Source organism: Lepidothrix coronata, unplaced genomic scaffold (genome assembly GCF_001604755.1).
Source record: "Lepidothrix coronata isolate B3197 unplaced genomic scaffold, Lepidothrix_coronata-1.0 Scaffold187, whole genome shotgun sequence".
Classification (NCBI taxonomy): domain Eukaryota; kingdom Metazoa; phylum Chordata; class Aves; order Passeriformes; family Pipridae; genus Lepidothrix; species Lepidothrix coronata.
Window position 1 is genome coordinate 338340 of NW_016690367.1, and position 17194 is coordinate 355533.

The 17194-nt window shown below is 49.8% G+C and overlaps 2 protein-coding genes across 3 annotated transcripts in view; both read left to right on the plus strand.

The window, feature by feature from the left end:
* The first annotated feature begins 4095 nt into the window (after window positions 1-4095).
* Window positions 4096-15098, plus strand: DHDDS (dehydrodolichyl diphosphate synthase subunit). Of its 2 annotated transcripts, none has more exons than XM_017831126.1 (9): window positions 4096-4188; window positions 5866-5950; window positions 6796-6912; window positions 7527-7669; window positions 8368-8484; window positions 8660-8761; window positions 9421-9535; window positions 11102-11209; window positions 14173-15098. In XM_017831126.1, exons 2-9 carry the CDS (start codon window positions 5888-5890, stop codon window positions 14407-14409), a joined length of 1002 nt encoding a protein of 333 aa, XP_017686615.1. In that variant the 5' UTR covers window positions 4096-4188; window positions 5866-5887; the 3' UTR covers window positions 14410-15098. The 2 variants fall into 2 exon arrangements, with proteins under 2 accessions (XP_017686615.1, XP_017686616.1); XM_017831127.1 differs by having other exon boundaries at window positions 4100-4197; window positions 5863-5950.
* A 1592-nt stretch (window positions 15099-16690) lies between these two features.
* The window catches only part of HMGN2 (high mobility group nucleosomal binding domain 2), an 8325-nt gene continuing 7821 nt past the window's right edge, over window positions 16691-17194 (plus strand). The window contains exon 1 of the mRNA XM_017830999.1: window positions 16691-16735. Coding sequence (XP_017686488.1) covers window positions 16691-16735 — 45 coding nt within the window. The remainder of the gene's footprint in view (window positions 16736-17194) is intronic.

Genomic DNA, 17194 nt, shown 5'->3' on the forward strand with positions numbered 1-17194 from the left:
CTGTTCCCAGGCTGGGAAAAGCTCTACTTTAATCAGGATGGCTTGTTTCAAAAATAGGGGAAGGCATCACCCAACATACCCCTTCCAGCTAAAAAAACCCGAACATATTTGATCCATCTTTATTCTTTTCCTAAATTAAGCCAGGCGGCAGTGTCCCGGGGAGGAGGAGCAGAGGAGCCACATCACAGGGAGGAGCTCATGGCTCCTTGTTCTCCTGAGCTTCAAACAGGCTCTGGCACAGCTGGGATGAGCTGCAGGGGACCCACTCCTGCTCCTGCCCTTCCCCAGGGAGGGAGGCTGAGGGGAAAGGCTGGCTGTGGAGCGCCAGGGAGATGCCCATGGGCCGGTCCCATGGGTCCCTCTGCTCCTCGTGGCTTCTCACTTCCAGGGCAGTGTGAGGATTCACAGTTTTTCCACGGTTGCTCAATTGCTGACACCAGCAGAGCCCAGATTTGGGCTCAGCCCGGGAGGAAATGGATCATCCCTCGGGGTCAGACCAACACCACCTGCTCATGGGCTGTGAGCTGCGGCATGGGGGAGACCAAGTCAAAAGAAAACCACTTGTTTTTCTCCCAATCCCTCCCAAGTGCCAGCCCAGAGAGCATAAGGTGTTTCATGCAGCCAGCTCTTCCCCTCTAAGGCTTCTCCCTGCCTCTGGAACACGGAGCTGGGGAGTGGGAGGGCTTCATGGAGCAGGAACACTCTTTGTTAAGCCTTGAGCACCGGACATGGGGCAGGACCAGCTCCTGGGAATGTTGCTGGCAGCATTTCCTTTGGAACCCATGTACACATCCCACCCAGGGCTCACATAGATCCAGCCATGGCCTGCTCCAGACACCAGATTGGATCTTCCCACGGGCTCTGGATCAAACCCACACAGGACAAACACACACCTCTGCTCCTCCTGCCCATCCCACACTCCAAAAACTGACGGCTCCTGAGCCTCCCCAGGGACAGAGGACAAGGGTGTCCCCGGGTTAGTAGCTGCTGTCCCCTCTCCCCATGGCCCCCCCCAAGTCTTGCCTTTATTTATTGGCCCCGGTGGACACCCCTTCTCCCAGGGCAGCCCCCCCAGGCCGTGCCAAAGCCAAGGCCAAGTGAAACCTGCACTAGGACGTGCGTGAATGACGTATCTTTGGGTTTGTTTGTCGTCTTTTGTTTTGGGTTTGTTCTTTTCTTTTTTTTTTTTTTTTTTAATATAAATATTCTGGTTTTGTATTTTTGTATATTTTAATCTTTAAGAAAAGAAAAGGAAAAAGAAGAAAAAAAAAAAAAAGAGAGAGAAAAAGGACATAATTCCTGCAACTTATTCTCAGGTATTCGAGCAATCTCAGGGATAAAATGCCTCTGTAGCCCAGTGCTGGACAGAGAGGAGGGTTTTTTTTCTAACAGCACAAAGAAGTGATGAAGTTTGTATTGGAAGTGTAGATCTACCTCACTGCATGTTTGCTAGGTGGGCTGACGTGTTGTCGAGCTTTTCAGTTGTGTTTTTTGGTATGTTTGGGATTTGTTTTCTTTTTAATTGTATTTTAATAGTCTCTCTCCCTTTCCCATGCACTGATGGAGGAATTTGGGTTTGCAGATCTGTGTGTGAGGATGGAGAAGCCAGGCAGTGCCATGGGGCAGGGAACAGCTGCTAGAGCCCATGTCGGCTCCCCAGCTCCAGAGTTTTTCCCAGCCTGGTGGTTTTTGAGGACTGTCCTCTGTTTCTCTCTCCTGTTTATGCTCATACACCCCCTCCCCACCATCCCAGTAAGAACACTGCAGCCCACCCTGTGCCTGAGCCCTCCTGTTGCCCACGGGCTGGGGTGTCACACAGGCTCCCAGCAGGCTGGTGCCGTGTGGTTGGGGGTTGGAAAGCCAGAAAGGTGGGCCCAGCCTAATTCAGGGAGTCCCAGCCCCATTCAGGGGAACGTGGCAAGAGCAGACAGTGGCCAGTAGGGTGCTGGGAGACTGAGGGTTATCCTCAATGCCTCAATCCCCTGCCTAGAGCTGAGGGCTGGCTGTCCATGACCCTCTGGGACAACAGACTTGGTTCCAAGTCCAAGGGAGGTGAAACTGCTTCGTATTTTACTCCCTTCCAGGCTTCCCTCAAATGCTGACTCACCATGGCTGGGGGAAACTCTGGATGCCAGTTTTTGGGGCATTAACACTCCACTTTGCAGCCTTCCCAGGGAGGGCATCTCGCCGTGCCGGTGTCGGGCCGTGGGCGCAGTTTCTGCTGGTTTTTAGTAGCAATAGGTTTAGATGTAGAGCAGGGCTGGATCAGATGGGGAGCACTGACTCCATCCTCAAGGTTTGGGGTCACCAGGGGGACTTGCTGAGGCTGCTGGAGCCCGGTGACCCCCGGCACGTGGGCATTGAGGGGGATGGAGAGCGGCTCCCCAGCTGCTCCCTGCCTTGCTCCGGTAGTTTTATGGTGAGGTGGTGGTCTCTTCTTGGGAGGGGTGGGGGGGAAGGACTTTTAGTTCCTGGCTAGCAACGAGATCTATACAGAACTACTTCAGGAAAACAGCTTTAGTCTGACGGGGTAAATGCAATAGAGCGTTGGCGGGGGGCTCTTGGCCTCCCCTCGGCACCTCGGCTGTGCCAGGGAAACTGCTGCCCCCCTAATTCCTGTATCTGTCCTCAAGAATCCTGTAGGACCTTCCCCCCCCCTTCCTGCTCCCACTTTAATGGTCTGGTGATTTTTTTCTGCTAGATGTCTAGTGTGTGTGTGTGTAAATACCTCTGTAAATCTTTCCATTTTCTCTCAGTATTCTCCTTGATTATTGTTTACAAAAATAAGAGGGAAAAAAAATTAAAAAAAAAAAAATAGCCAAATGATCTAATAGGTTATGGACCAGGGAGATGGGATCTGCTCTCCCACATAGAGCTGCCACGTATGAGCTCTGTAACCATCCCTGTCCTGGGCTAAAGCAAATAGAGGATCACTCAGGTTTCCCCCGGGGCCAGAGAGGTGCCGGGATCCAAGAAAACAGGGATTTTTTAATCTGCAAAGGGGAAGCCACACTGGAGAAAGATGGGATTGATTCTCATCATCATCATCTCCTTGCGTTTGCCATTGTGGTTCTTCCCGTTATCTTTGACAATAATTAACTGAATTGCTGCATCATCACCCACCCTTGCCCGTGCTGGGCACTATGCATGAGGGGATGGGGCAACGCTCAGGGTCCTGCTGTGACACGGGAGTGTTTGAATGTATGAGGAATAAAATAAAGATATCCCTCAGGAGGGGGGTGTCTTGCCCTGGGGCGAAAAGCCTCGAGTCCCCCAAAAGTTGTCCACGAGGAGACGGAAGAATGTAACCCATGTTTACTGCTAGCAACCAAAGTTTGTGTCAAACCCGTGAAGTTTTATGGAGTTGGGTGGGAGGGAGGGGATGAATCGGGGTGGCTGTGTGTGTGTGAGGCTCAGGGTGACCCCTGAGTAACTCACACTTTTCCAAAGAGATTCCCTGCTGGAGTCTCTGCAGTGAGATTCCCCCGGTTCCTGTTGCCGCAGGTTGCCCCCCTCCACCCCGTTCATTTTATTTTGGGGGGATTTTTGTACCAACTGTGTAAAATGTTGTCTGGGGAAAAAAAATAAAAATAATAAAGACCATGGGCAATGGCTGCTGGTGATGCTGTGTGTGTGGTTACTCTTGGTTTTCTCCCCTGGGGTTGAGGAGCCCAGACCCCAAAACGGGTGCCAGGGCAGGGAATTGGGGTATCTGAAAAACCAACACAGCCCTGCCACGGGATCACAGACTGGTTTGGGTTGGGAAGGACTTTGAAGGTCATCTTGTCCCACCCCCTGCCATGGGCAGGGACACCTTCCACTAGCCCAGGTTGCTCCAGGCTGGCCTTGGACACTTCCAGGGATGGGGCAGCCACAGCTTCTCTGGGCAAGCTGTGCCAGAGCCTCCCCACCCTCACAGGGAGGAATTCCTTCCCAATATCCTACCTAGCCCCGCCCTCTGGCAGTGGGAAGCCATTCCCTGTGTCCCGTCCCTCCCCAGCTCCCTTGGAGCCCCTCAGGCTCTGGAAGTCTCTCCCCCCCCGCCATGGCGCCCTCCCCTCACAGCCCGCGCGCATGCGCAGGCCCCGCCCCGCCCTGGGCGCCGCCTGTGACGTAAGCGGAAGGGCACGTCACGCTCCGGCCGAGGCTGAGGGGGCTCCGGCGGGGCAGGGACCGGGAGCGGGAGAGGTACCGGGAATGAGGGGGGAAACAGGGAGGTACCGGACACCGCGGGGGAACAGGGAGGGGGCCGGGGCAGGTACCAGGCACCGAGGGGGAACTGGACATCGGGGAGAACTGGGAGGGGGCCGGGGTAGGTACCGAGACCGGGAGGGGGCCGGGGCGGTACCAGGACACCGAGAGGAGACCGAGGGAGGTACCGGGCACTGGAAGGGAACCGGGCGTCAGGGGGGACACCGGGAGGGGACCGGGGAAGGTAGCAGGCACCAGGAGGGAACCGGGGAGGGCACCGGTACCGGGCAGGAGCTGGGCACCGGCGGAATACCGGGAGGGGAGTGGAGAAGGTACCAGGCACCAGAGGGGAACCGGGCACCGGGAGGGGACCGGGGCAGGTACCGGGCATCTGGGGGCATCGGGGTGGGGGGGACTGGGCAGCGGGCAGCGGGCAGGAACTGGGCAGTAACCGGCCACCGGGTGGACGTTGGGTGGAGGAATCGGGCACCGGGGGAAAGGCCAGGGAGGCACCGGGAACTGGCCACTGAAGAGAACCCGGATGGCACCGGGGAGGGCACCGGGGGAGAGGGCACCGGGACACCCCTCGGGGGTGCGGGGTTGAAGGCGCGGGGGAGCCTCGTTCCACCGGGGCTGTGCCGGTGGAGGCCGAGGGCCGCTCCGTGCCCGGCTCCCCCTCGCCCGGGGGGCTGTCGGGAGCTGAGTCACCGCCGGTCCTTCCCCCGCTCGGAACCGGAGGCGGGGGTAGCGGCATCCCCGCTAGGCCGGGGGCGAGTCACGGCCCTGCCGTGCTCTGCCCCGGGGCACAGACAAGGGGCTGCTCTGGGTCGGTTTATCTTTAAGGTGACTTTGTAAAATCGCCCCTAAAAGGTTGATGAACAGCCAGAGCTGGCGTTGGGATGTTCTCAGCCCGAGCTGTGCAAGGGGAGGGTTAAGAGCTTTAGAACAGCCCGAGGTTCAGCAGTTCCTCGCCTTAATGTCTTGTGGGTAGAGATCCCTTCCTGAGAAATGAGGCAGAGAAAGCCCATATGGAACAATAATGCCATCGGTGTAATTATTTGCCTCTGCCCCTGGAGGGTGGAATGATTTCCAGGTGGTGGGATCTGGGCTGTTGCCCCACAGCTCTCCCAGCGTTGCTGCTGTGCCCACACCTCTCAGTGTTCCTGACTGAGAGACCTGAAGAAACCTGGAAATTCAGTAAAGTTGTTAGCTCAAACCACATCTTAGGGTTTGATGTGCAGGTATTGTGGTAAAAAAACCCAATATTTTTACAGCTGCAGAGGCCAAATCTCTTTATTTGTGAAGGCAAAGAAGTACCAGTGGGTGACATGGGCACAGGGCAGTTGTGGTGCAGGTTGTGGCTTCATGAAAGTCAGTTTGTGCTGATGCTACCCTGTGAGTGGCACCCAAATTGTGTGTCTGTACCAGCTTGGCTGGAGGTCTCAGTGGTGGTTTTCCTTGCCACCAGCAAGGATTCACTTGGATGACACAGCTGGAAAATTCCAGAGCTCATTCCTGAGCTTCCCCATTGCCTGCTTATCAAAGGACTTGTGCAGACAGTATAAATGGCTCCAGAACAGCAAGTCAAAGCTGATTTTTTTCAAGGTGGTTTGTTTGCTTTGGGCTCAAACAGTCATCTTTAACCCCTTTATTTTCATCTTCCCTTTGAAAAAGGAAAAGGAGCTCTGGGTAAAACATGTCGTGGATCAGAGAGGGCGAGCTGACCATCATAGAGAGGTTCTGTGCCAACATCATTAAGGTAAGGGATGGGTAAAGAACTGGCAGGTTCACCAGGGTTCAGGGTGGAACTGTTTCTGGAAAGGGAGCACTGCTGGCAAGGGTGCACTTAATGCTGGCACGGGATGTACATCCCTGAACAGCATTGCAGGGTGGGAGATTATTTAAGCTTAGTCTTGAGAAAGAGCAAGCCTGTAGGCAGAGCTTGCCAATAATGAGCTTACACTCCCAGCCTTCCATGCTGTGTGCCCTTGCTGATGAATGCAGGGCGTGGGAAGGAGGGAGAGAAAAGAGATGGTCGGATTGGGGGTTTTAAGAAATGAAACTGAGTTTCTCTGGATTAGAATAATAACTCACCAGTTCTAGGAAAATTCTGTCCTTGGTCAGCAGAGGCTTGAAGCTGGTGGTGCTGCCCTTCAGACCCAGTGAGGTCAGTGGAAAGGAATAGTCCTCTTTGTGGAGGGAAGTCTTATGACCTTCTTTTTGTTTTCTCTGAAGTTAACTGTGAAAAAGCCCTTCACTTATAAAACAATGCAGCAGAAAACTCTGTGCACCCTCCCCTGTGGCTGCAGAGAGGTTGCTGTGGCAGCACTGCTCTCCTGAGTACTGCAGTCCTCTCATGTGAGAGAAACAGGGAGGGCAAATTTGCTTTTTAGTTTAGGCAATTGTCAATACTGACATATTTTTTGGAGACCTCATACTGGGGTTGACAAAGAGGAGATGAACACCTTACTCATTCCAGCTGCAGATTTCATACCCTTGCACTCCTACAAACAGGCAGTGCTGCCAGGACCGGTGAGGCTGAACTCTCTGTGGCTGAGATGCCTGTTCCCCTTCAGGTCTGTTGTGTTTCTCCTTGTTTTCCAGGCAGGTCCAATGCCCAAGCACGTCGCCTTCATCATGGATGGCAACCGCCGGTACGCCCAGAAGTGTCACGTGGAGAGGCAGCAGGGACACTCAGAAGGCTTTGATAAGCTGGCACAGGTGGGAAGGGTGTTTGCTGCCTTGCTGTGGTGCAGGTTTGAGCTGTGTTTGCAGCTGGACTGGTGTCTTGTGTTCCTTCTCTTCGCTGGAGTCAGTGCTTGGAGGTACCTCCAGAGTCACTCCTGGGCTTGCAGCTTATATTTGTCATCAGGATTCACAGCTTCAGCTCCTCTCTCTTTGTTATCTTGCAGAGTCATTCTATTCAGCTGTTTTCCCCTCAGTTTTATACTCAGTTAAAATATTTACCTTACAGATCCTGAAGCTTTTATTTCTGTGAAACAGGTTGGAAGAGGTTTTGAAAGGTACAGTACTATAAAATTTATAGCATTACCTACAAGATGTACTTTCCCTGGCTGGATTAGTCCCATATCTGTGGTGGATTCTCACCCTCAGGGAGTGCTGTTTTCCTTCTGTTCTTTAAAATGAACCTGAATTTCACATCTAGTGGGTTTCATTGTCAGCTCTTGATGGTTGTTTCTTTTGATCCGGTCTTGGCATCATGGGAACCAACAGGAGGGTTTTACAGTGGAAAAGCTGAATCTTGTTGGCCTCTCTGATTGTCTCAGTCTGTTTATCTGACTTCTGTTTTTCTGTTATGTTTTGTCTTCTTGCAGACACTACGGTGGTGCTTAAATCTGGGCATTCAGGAGGTGACTGTGTATGCCTTTAGCATTGAGAACTTCAAACGCTCCAAGGAGGAGGTGGATGGACTGATGGACCTGGCAAGACAGAAGTTCAGTCGCCTCCTGGAAGAACAGTAAGAGTCCTCCCATGTCTGTCTGTATCCCACAGGGTGCAACTGAAGCAGAAGGTGATGAAGAGATGTTTACAGGGATGTTACAAGTTGTGGAAATGGATTAAATGAAGGAAAACCTTCTCCACCTCCAGTCAGAGATTAGTCCGGAGGGGCTCTGCCTGCCTGGATGGGATGTAGAGCTCCTGTGCATCACAGTCCCCCCACCACACCAGATTTGTGTCAACAGTCCCATCCAAACCATGGGGACAGGACAGCATTCAGATAAGCAGGAGCTTCTGATTGTGCTGATTTAGTACCAGAGTGCCAGATGCCTTGTTTTCATTAAGTATCAAAGCGTTGTCTTAATTTTTTTGATTAGTTAGAGGTGCCTGGAGTCTGTGTTAGTATTCTAAGCTTCCACATGGATTTTTATAACTTTTAGGTAGGGGTGCCTAATCCGTGATCATTTCCTAGGCCTTTGGTTATGTCTGTGCCTCAGGAACTTGTATGGGGAATGAGCAGTTTCCCCCTATGGAATGGTTTGGGATCATCAAATCCAAGCCAGCTTTGCACACCTGAAAAACATTTGGTGGTTTTGCCTTTCTCTAATTCTCGGTTTTACTGAAGCTGCTGGTGGATGTAACACAGGGCAGATGTGGCACTTGTGCAGTAGAGACTGCCCTGTTTTCTGTGGTCCTCACTCTCGTTGTTGGGTGTAGGGAGAACCTGAAGAAGCACGGGGTGTGTATCCGTGTCCTTGGGGACCTGCCACTCCTGCCCGTGGATATTCAGGAGCTGATTGCCCAGGCTGTGCTGGCAACCAGGAACTACAACAAGTAAGTAACACTCAGTTTAAATTGCTGATACCTCACGTCTTCCCTCTTCTTCCTGAAGGCTGAGACTTGGCAGACATGCTACGCCTCTTTTTTCATCTTTGTCCTACAGTCACACATAACTGTCACCTGCTGGACCTTCCTTGGATTAGCCTTTCACATCTTTTCCTCTTTTCAGATGCTTTCTAAATGTCTGCTTTGCATACACATCGAGACATGAGATCAGCAATGCTGTGAGGGAGATGGCCTGGGGGGTGGAACAAGGACTGCTCGAACCCAGGTAACTCTTGGCTTTCTCTGTGAGGCTTCCTGGGTGAATCCTGCCTGTCTTGCCATCTTACACTGCATGAGCAACCTCTCAGAAGCCAAGTGGCTTTTAGATATATCTCATTAAACCAGTAGGACTGGAACAAATGACTTAAAGTCACTATGCAATGTTTGGTTTTTATTATTTCAGTTGCCATGGGGATAGATACACAACCAAGACAGACAAGAAATTGGGTCTGTGTCTTAAGTTAGTTCAAATGTGAAGGCAGATTTTATGTCACAACAATTGGCTGCTTGGCTGATAGTCTTAGCTATGAGGTCAAACAACAGATGAATCATGAATACTGCACTGTTCCTCCACCCTGAAGGAGAAGGAGTAGTTACACTCTGCTCCAGCTGGAAATCCTCACAGTCTGGTTCCACCTCTGTGTTATGTTTCAAAGAGAATGGAGGGGGATGCTCGGGGGGGGCTGAAGGAGCATTTGGAATAGCCTGTGGAGCAGCCAGCAGTGTCCATCAGAAGCAAGCTGATGACCGGCTGTGGTTCAGCTCCACCACCCAGTTTTAACCCGCGGTCCTGTGTTTATGTAAAACCCCTCAGCAATTCTGATTTAGTAGTGCCACATCCACCAGGTCAGGATAATAAATTAATAAAATGTGTCTGTCTTTTAGTGATGTGTCAGAATCCTTGCTCGATAAGTGTCTGTACACCAACAACTCCCCCGACCCAGACCTCCTGATCCGGACCTCTGGAGAGGTTCGCCTGAGTGATTTCTTGCTGTGGCAGGTAAAGTCCTTCTTTTCTCTTTGAAATATTCCATCTCTACCTCAAAGAGTGCTAGTGTTCTACTGACTCCAGGTGTGAGCTGACATGAGGGCTCTGAAATTCTCTCTGCCAAGGATTAGGCAATTTCTTGCATGGACTGAGTGCTGGGGCACCTCTGAGGAATCTGTTTCTCGCCTAAAATAACTTGCAGCACAAATTTGAAATTGTATTATCAAGTGAAAACACTTAATAATGAATCACAAATCAGCCTAGGTGGCAGCAGTCAAGGAAATCCTGAATTGCTCATCCTTTTGCTCCTCTCCTCACGTTTAGGTAGTTCCTCATTTGAGTGGTAAATTCCTGGCTTTGATTAATTTAACCTGGCATTATATTTCCTGGGATGAGGAAGTCCCAGGAAAGATTTATAGATTCCTGGGAGAGGTGTTTGTCACATGTCAGCTGGAGGTGTAGCCCTATAAGGTACATCTAATGTACATGCCTGACTTGTCACAGTTTCAGGAGTCTATTTGACTTCCTTGATAAAACAAGATGCCACAAGACAGGTTCTGAGGGTGGCAAAGCCAAATCAGCATGACTGGGCTGCTAAGCTAAAACACAATAAGCTCCTAATGCATAAAAAGTTCATGTATTAGCAGTTAAAATACCCAAAGCTGCTTCCATTTCACTCTCTCCTGTGCCAGGCAGCGTTGACCTGCTTGTAGATTGAGTCAAGCTGCTTCACTTAAAGCTCACATGTTGTTTTGCATACACAGTTTGGAGCCAAAACCCAATTGCCTTTAAGCAACCACATCAAATGTTCCCATTCCAAATTATTTAATTGACAAGTTCTCAGAAGCACTCAGGCCTGAGTTGTGGTTACCTACCAAGGCATCCCCCTCTCCTCCCTCCAATTTTGAGCACACCTGTACCTTGGATGGGTGTCAGTGCTATGAAATAACACTTTGCTTGCTCCTCTCAGTGGTACAGGAGTCCTTTTAAGTGTTAGATTTTTTGGTAATGGCCATGGGAACACATTTACCTGAAATTTTGAGGAGCCTGATGGCAAAAACAGGCTTTAACCTGAAAGGGTTCGTCGTTCATCTCGAGGGTATCTTCAGTGCACCACAACTCTTGGCTTCATTGAGCAGTTTAAATGCCATGAGTGGGCAGTAAGGAGTATCACTACATGTCATTTGAAGAATGGCTTAAATGTCATGTCCTGATCCTCAGGACATTACTCCCTTAGACTTTGGTACCCCAGTGTTGCTATTTTAGTTTTTTTATAAGTCTGTGATGCTTAAGCTATTAAAAATACCTCTGTGAAGACCAACACAGCATTAGAAAGAATTCTGATGTCTTTGCAGGAGTGGATGACTAGTGTCCCAGCATTAAAAAGTAATTAGAAAGACTCTGCATTGTGCAATTTCAAACTCTCCTGGCTGGTTCTTATTTTAAGTAGAATCTGATAACACAGCTTAGGTAAAACCTTTGTAGGGAAACTGGCATAGTTTGCCCAGCAGAGCTGCATCTTGATGACTTTTTACCCTTGCTCCATGACTGAGTTGTTGGTGATCTTGCTTTCTGCAGACATCCCATTCATGCCTGGTGTTTCAGTCAGTCTTGTGGCCAGAATATTCCTTTTGGAACTTGTGTGAGGCGATCCTTCGGTTCCAGATGAACTACGGTGCTTTACAGGTAAGGGAGCCCCAGGGAGGTAAAGCCCAACACCAAGTGCTACCTGCACAGCTGGAGATCAGGTGAGAGGGTGCAAAGTGGGAACAGGAATTGTTAGTTAAGATCCTGTTGCAGTAGCAGCTCGTGCCAGATGTGTTGCTTGTCCTGTTGTACCCATGTGGCTTGTTACAACATCTTAGTGTGTGGCCAGACTCCTCTGCTTTCAGCAATACCCAAAATGTCTAAAGCCACCACTGTCTCTGTCACTCATTGCTCATTCCCCCAGCTGGAATATCTGTCCCAGAACTCACACAAGAAGTAAGGACTCCCGATCTGCTACAGGGTGAAAACAACCAGTTTGAGTCAAACACTTCATCAGTGGCTTAAGCAAAGACTGCTGAGCTCACACTGGAACGAGCAGGGAGAATTTCCATGCTCTTCCTCTAACCCACCTATTGTTTTGAGGGTTGTAACAAGTGAGTTTAGAGTTTCCTTTCTGGGAGCTGAAGTGGGGCTGCCTGAGCTGTGAGTCTGTGGACAAGTGTCCTCTTTCTAGTGGGTCCAGATGTACCTGCTGAAGGGATTGTTCCCATTGACGTTGTTCCTCTCCTCTTAGATCTGTTGTTGTGAGCTCTCCCTGACCTGGTTCAGATAAATCTGGCCAACTAAATAGTGACTTAGTAATCTGGCTATTTATAAGCAAAGCAAGTGCGGGAGCTGGAGCTCTTGATAAGGAAGTTTGGGGGGCAGCAGCTTGTAGAACAGAGATAGCAGTAACTGGCAGGAGGAGGACCTTGGGGTGGTGACTCTTAACCTCCACCATATCTGGTTGCTGAGTGTGTCTGTTCCTTAGTTATTTGGGTCCTCTTTTTAAAACAGGAATTATATTGCCCTCTTCTACCTTCAAGGACCTTGCTCACCTCTGAGAGTTGTCAAAGAGATTACAGCCAGTTGTGGTTATGGCTGAATTTAATCAGGTGCAGTCAGTCTGGCAGCATCCAAACTCCCCACATCCTTAACCTCTTTTATTCCTATTCCTGGACCAAGTTTGCCCTTTTCCTACCAGCAGTTCATTGTATTAGTACAACTAATGGCAGTTCACCTTCTGCATGAAGAGGGAAGCAAAAAAGGCAGTAGTGTTTGTCATTGCCATGAGCTTGGCCTCTGTCTGGAACAGTAAGGTCACTGTTCTGACTTTGCTCCTGGTGCTGGTTTCTGACTGGTAACAAATGCTGCTTCTGTTCCCAGCTATTCTCATCTTTTCTTAGTCCTGGTTCGTGGCTGGATGTGCTCATGCCATGCTATTATCAAGGTTTCTTATTGTCCAGATTTGTTCTCTGGTCAGTTTTCTCCCTGTAAGACCCACTTTGCAGTATCTGGAGCTGCAAGGTTTCAAGGGAGACCTCACAATTGTGCAAAGGAAGGATTTCTCCCTCAGAGGAACTGCTGAGATTTAGGAGCTGGATTTTTTTTTTTCATTTAGAATAGGTGATCTTGAAAGCCAAAAGTACCTAGATCTCATGAAACAAATTCCCTTGGTGGAAGGGTTACTGTCAATGAGGCTGGTGGAGCCAGGAGGTGACTTGCTGAGAAGCCAGGATATATTCCAGCAGCTGTGACTGCTTTGGGAATGTGCTGCTGCATTTGGGATGCACGAGGCAGTTTGGGTGTAGATGGGCAACTGGATGGAAGGGGGGTGACAAAATACATTAAAAAACTTGAATAGGAAGTATTTGATAAAAGATTTCCTCCTTCCATTGACTCAAACAACATCACAATTAATGGCTGCCATCTTAATTTTCCAGTTACCCTGCTGCTCAACAGGTAGTCCCAGGATCAGCTAGAACCTGCTTTTGGTGCCTGGTAGATCTAGGGAGAGAATGCAGAATTCATTCTCTGCCCAGCCTGCCCCATGCAGGGGTCAGGCCCAGTCTTTTCTGGTGAATAAACAGAATTTCACTTTGAGGGTTGAAGGCTTCTGCTGAACAGGCTGATGGTCCCTGCGTTTCACATCAGCAGGGCTACAGCCCTGGAGTGCATCCATTCAGTGGGGTTTCTGTGGCTGGGAATATTTCTGCTCTCATTCCCAGCACAACAAAAGCTAATTTCCAGTGCCAGAGCATAGGCTGACTTGGGCTCAGGGAAAGTGTGGGGAAGAGTGAGTCAGGCTCTCATTAGAGTAATTATTTCTCCTTGCTTGTTCGAAACACCAGCACTCCCTAAGTGTGTGTGTGTGTCAGGTTATGTCACAGTGACCAGTTTAACTGTTTTTAAAAATAGAAGCTTAATGGTCCTGCGTGCTGCTGATGTGTTTTTGTTGTTGGAGGCTGCAGGCCAGGGCATGTGCAATAAGGAGAAATCTGAAAGTGATGTTCTCCAACAAAAGATTTCAAATACTTGAAGGGTAGGCAAGGATGGCTCCTGCCTTTGCCTTATTCCTGCCCATCCTGCTGTGTCTCAAGCCAGTACATTAGTAGATCACAGGCATTTGGGAATGCTGAGCCCATTCCTGCTTTTGTTCTGAAGCTGATTAGCTCAATACCTGATCATCTGCTCAAAGAATTGCCCTATAAATCATTGTTCTGAATCCCCTAAAACCTTTCAGCTGCCAGGGGAACAGGATCAAAGATGCTGCAATGACACTGGTGAGAACAGCAGTGTGCACGTCTGGGCTTTAAATGTTCTCTTCTAGCTGCTCCTCTGATTCCAATATCTGAGGGTTTTCCACAATGTGTTGTGACCTTTATCTATTTTAACTAAGTGTGAGCAGAGCTGTGTCTTGGGGAAAGGTCCAGAAGGATATCCCTGTATTTTTCATAGCCAGTCAAGCAGGCAGCCTCAAAGTGGAGGAGGCAGACCCAGAGCCACCCTTCATTTAACCTGCAGGTTGATGGGCAAGCAGAGCCTGTGCTGCCTCACACCTGTGCCACAGGTGAGCTGAGAGGCCTGGTAAGGTGCTAACACTGCCCTGCTTTTCACTCCAGAAGGCCAGAGACTCCTACATGGAGGAGAGGAGGCGACAGCAGATGGAAAGGGATCAGGATTATGTGACAAGGAAGCTGCAGCAGGAAGGGTGTGCGTCCCACGGAGACTCCCGGCGCCGACGGACTCTGCTGCAGAAATGCACGGCCATGCGGGAGGAGAGGATCCAGGGCTTCCTGCAGGCACTGGAGCACAAGAGAGCAGACTTCTTTGAGAGATTGTGTACGGTGTCTGCATGACACAGGGGCTGGGTTACCTCAGGAAGACAACTTTTAGAGGGAGCAGCTGCTGCCCAGAGGAGCTGGCTCGCTGTGGCCCTGCAGCAGGGGTGCGAGGCTGCTCTAGGACTTGCTGGCCCTGCAGGGACAGGGACTGTGACCCTCTCTAGTGCTGTGAATGCTGCTGAGGAAGGTGATGCCGTCCTGTCTCACCTCCCTGCCACAATGGCAGACAATACCTGCACCCTCGGTGACAAGAAGTTAAACTGCAATGAGCCTCCAGTTGTGTTTGACTCCTCGTGAATTGGCCCAGCCAAACCAATTCAGTCCCATTAAATCAGTCCTGGCCTTGAATACTTTCCATGGCTTTGCAGTAGGGAATCTTCTGTTGAGATTTCCTCTGCTGTCCCATCAGGGGAGCCTTGCTTTCTGGCAGGGAGAGGGTTATTCCTGGTGTCAGGGACATTCCCCACTGCCTGCTTTGGGATAGCATCTTGTCTTTTCCCCACCTGACTCTGCTGGGTTGGATAGATCTGCTCTTGGCTTCCAAAGAGCTAAAGAAGGTGTTGCCAGCCTTGCTGTGAAGAAAAAAATACTCCAAAGCTTCACCAGGTCCTGTGATCCATCTGAGCAGTGTGGGGAAAACTCAAGTGCAGAAGATGCTGGTGTTGGACCAAACTGACCTTGGGAAAGGCTCTGAGCGGGAAAGGCTCTGAGCAGGCAAGGAAAAAGGATTGGTTGGGAATTAACCTCATGGCTTAGAAGGGAAAAGAAGTTAGCTAAACCCAGGTGAAGGCTACGGTATGCCAAATCCCTCTGAGCCCTCTCCAGAGATGAGTTCCAGGGAATATGGGTGGGCTTAATTCAGGAATACAGTAGCCAAACCCAACCTGACCCCAGCCAAAATGGTTCAGAAGGGCTATTTGGCTGATTTTAGCAGGAGTGGCCGGAGCAGCTGTGGAGTGTTGTTTGTTCTCAGTTTTCCATTGGCAGGGAGCTGGACAAGCTGATTTCCAAGATTGTTTCCATCTCTAATTTCTCCTGGTTTCCGTCCCCATGGTCAAAATAAGTGAAAATGTCTGGATTTGTTGTTGTTGTTGTTCCTGATGCACACACAGGTGTGGCAGTACCAGCTATTGCTGGGTTTAAAGTGTTTCTTTTTACCTCCAGGTGAACACTAGAAAATGCAGGTTTAAAAGACTTGTAAGTGCTGCAGAGCGAGCACTTGGCATGTGATTGTGAAGAGGATAACTGCGTTGTCAAACGAGGAATAAAGCATATTCATACCAAAGTTATTTTAAAAAATGAGCTGAATGTTTAAAAGTACATAGAGCTGCTTATTCTAAGGTGTGATGAAGTTGGCATCCAGGTCTAATATAATAATATTTAACCTGTGACAGGCTCCTCATGTGATTCCTGTTAGCCTGGGAATGATTTGAAGGTTCTTTTTACAGTGTAGTGTGAGCAGTTTGATGGTGCTCCAAAGCTTGGCCGAGTAAAGCTGCACATGCAGGTACCACCTCTTGTGTAAGTAGCAAACAGAATTTGGATAAAGATGTGCTGAGATGATGGGAGCTGTTGATTTTTAAACTTCTTTTGCTGTATTTTCTCCACATTTCAGGAAACTCTGGGAATAATGCGCTCTCCATGAGATGGAACACTGTCCAGTCTGCTTTGCCTGGCTGATGGGGAGGTTCTTCTACCCAAAAAATGTATTTTTGCCTTTAAAAAAAAAACCAAAACCTTTTCCATTGTGTTATGATTCTACAGGTGACCAAAGCCACAGTGGTGGCTTTCCACAAAGTACTGTTGCAGGTGTGGTAAGTGAAGGATCTGGTTTACAAAAGGTTTGTAGGGGAAGTTTTAATAATCCCTTTTATAAAAGGCATTGCTGGAGTAGGGGAGGAGGAAAAGTCCTTCAAGCAGTGGCAGAAGGTTTGTATTACCTGACTTTGTATATCCTACTGCATCAGTTATTCCAGTAAATATAATTCCAGTTATGTCCCCTGTAAGCCTGCCTTTATTAGAGGGTGGGCATAAGTTACCCAGGCAAACTTGGGAGTTTCAGGAGTCCATCTTTCCAGTGAATCTGTGGGAACAGAGCCACAGGCTTCTGTCAGTGAGAACTTCCATAATTCGTGTTTATGGGGTGAAGATGAAAAAAATCAGCACGGCTGGAAAGATGTGCGGTCAAGGCCTGAAAAAGCCTGGGGAAGGGAGCTGTGGGAGGAAGGCTGTTCCTTGGAGTGTTTTTTGGGATGAGGTTCAATTAAAGAGCAGTTTGGGGCACAACGAAGTCGTGATGAAGCTCCTTAGATGTGAAGGACGTGGGCTGTGGCCCTGCCAGGTGAGAGGAATGTCCCCTCCTGGGAGCAGCCCAACTCCCTGGAGCCGCCTGGCACCACCGTCGGTCACCTGTCTTAATCCCTTTAACCGTCATTTTATCGCATTTTAACATATTTTTTCCCCCCTTCTTTTCCTTCCAGCACCGCCGGATACAACTCTTCCCCCCCCCCATCTCAGGATGGGGTGGAGGTGGGGAAAAAGGGGTCTCTGGGCAATTCCTCCGGGGAGAGACCACCCTGATATATCCCAGAGGGTGCTGAACGAACAGCTCCGCTCACCTGCGCGCGAGGGGGGGGGGTGTGAGGGGAGGTGGGGGGGGGTAATATCCCCCTTTCCCCCTCCGGCCGCTTTTTTTGTTTTTTTTTTACATTTTTACATCCCTAATTTTTACCTTTTTTTTCCCCCCCATTTTTAATTTGCTTTTCCTCCCTCCCTCCCTCCCCTCACGTCTCCCCCCTCC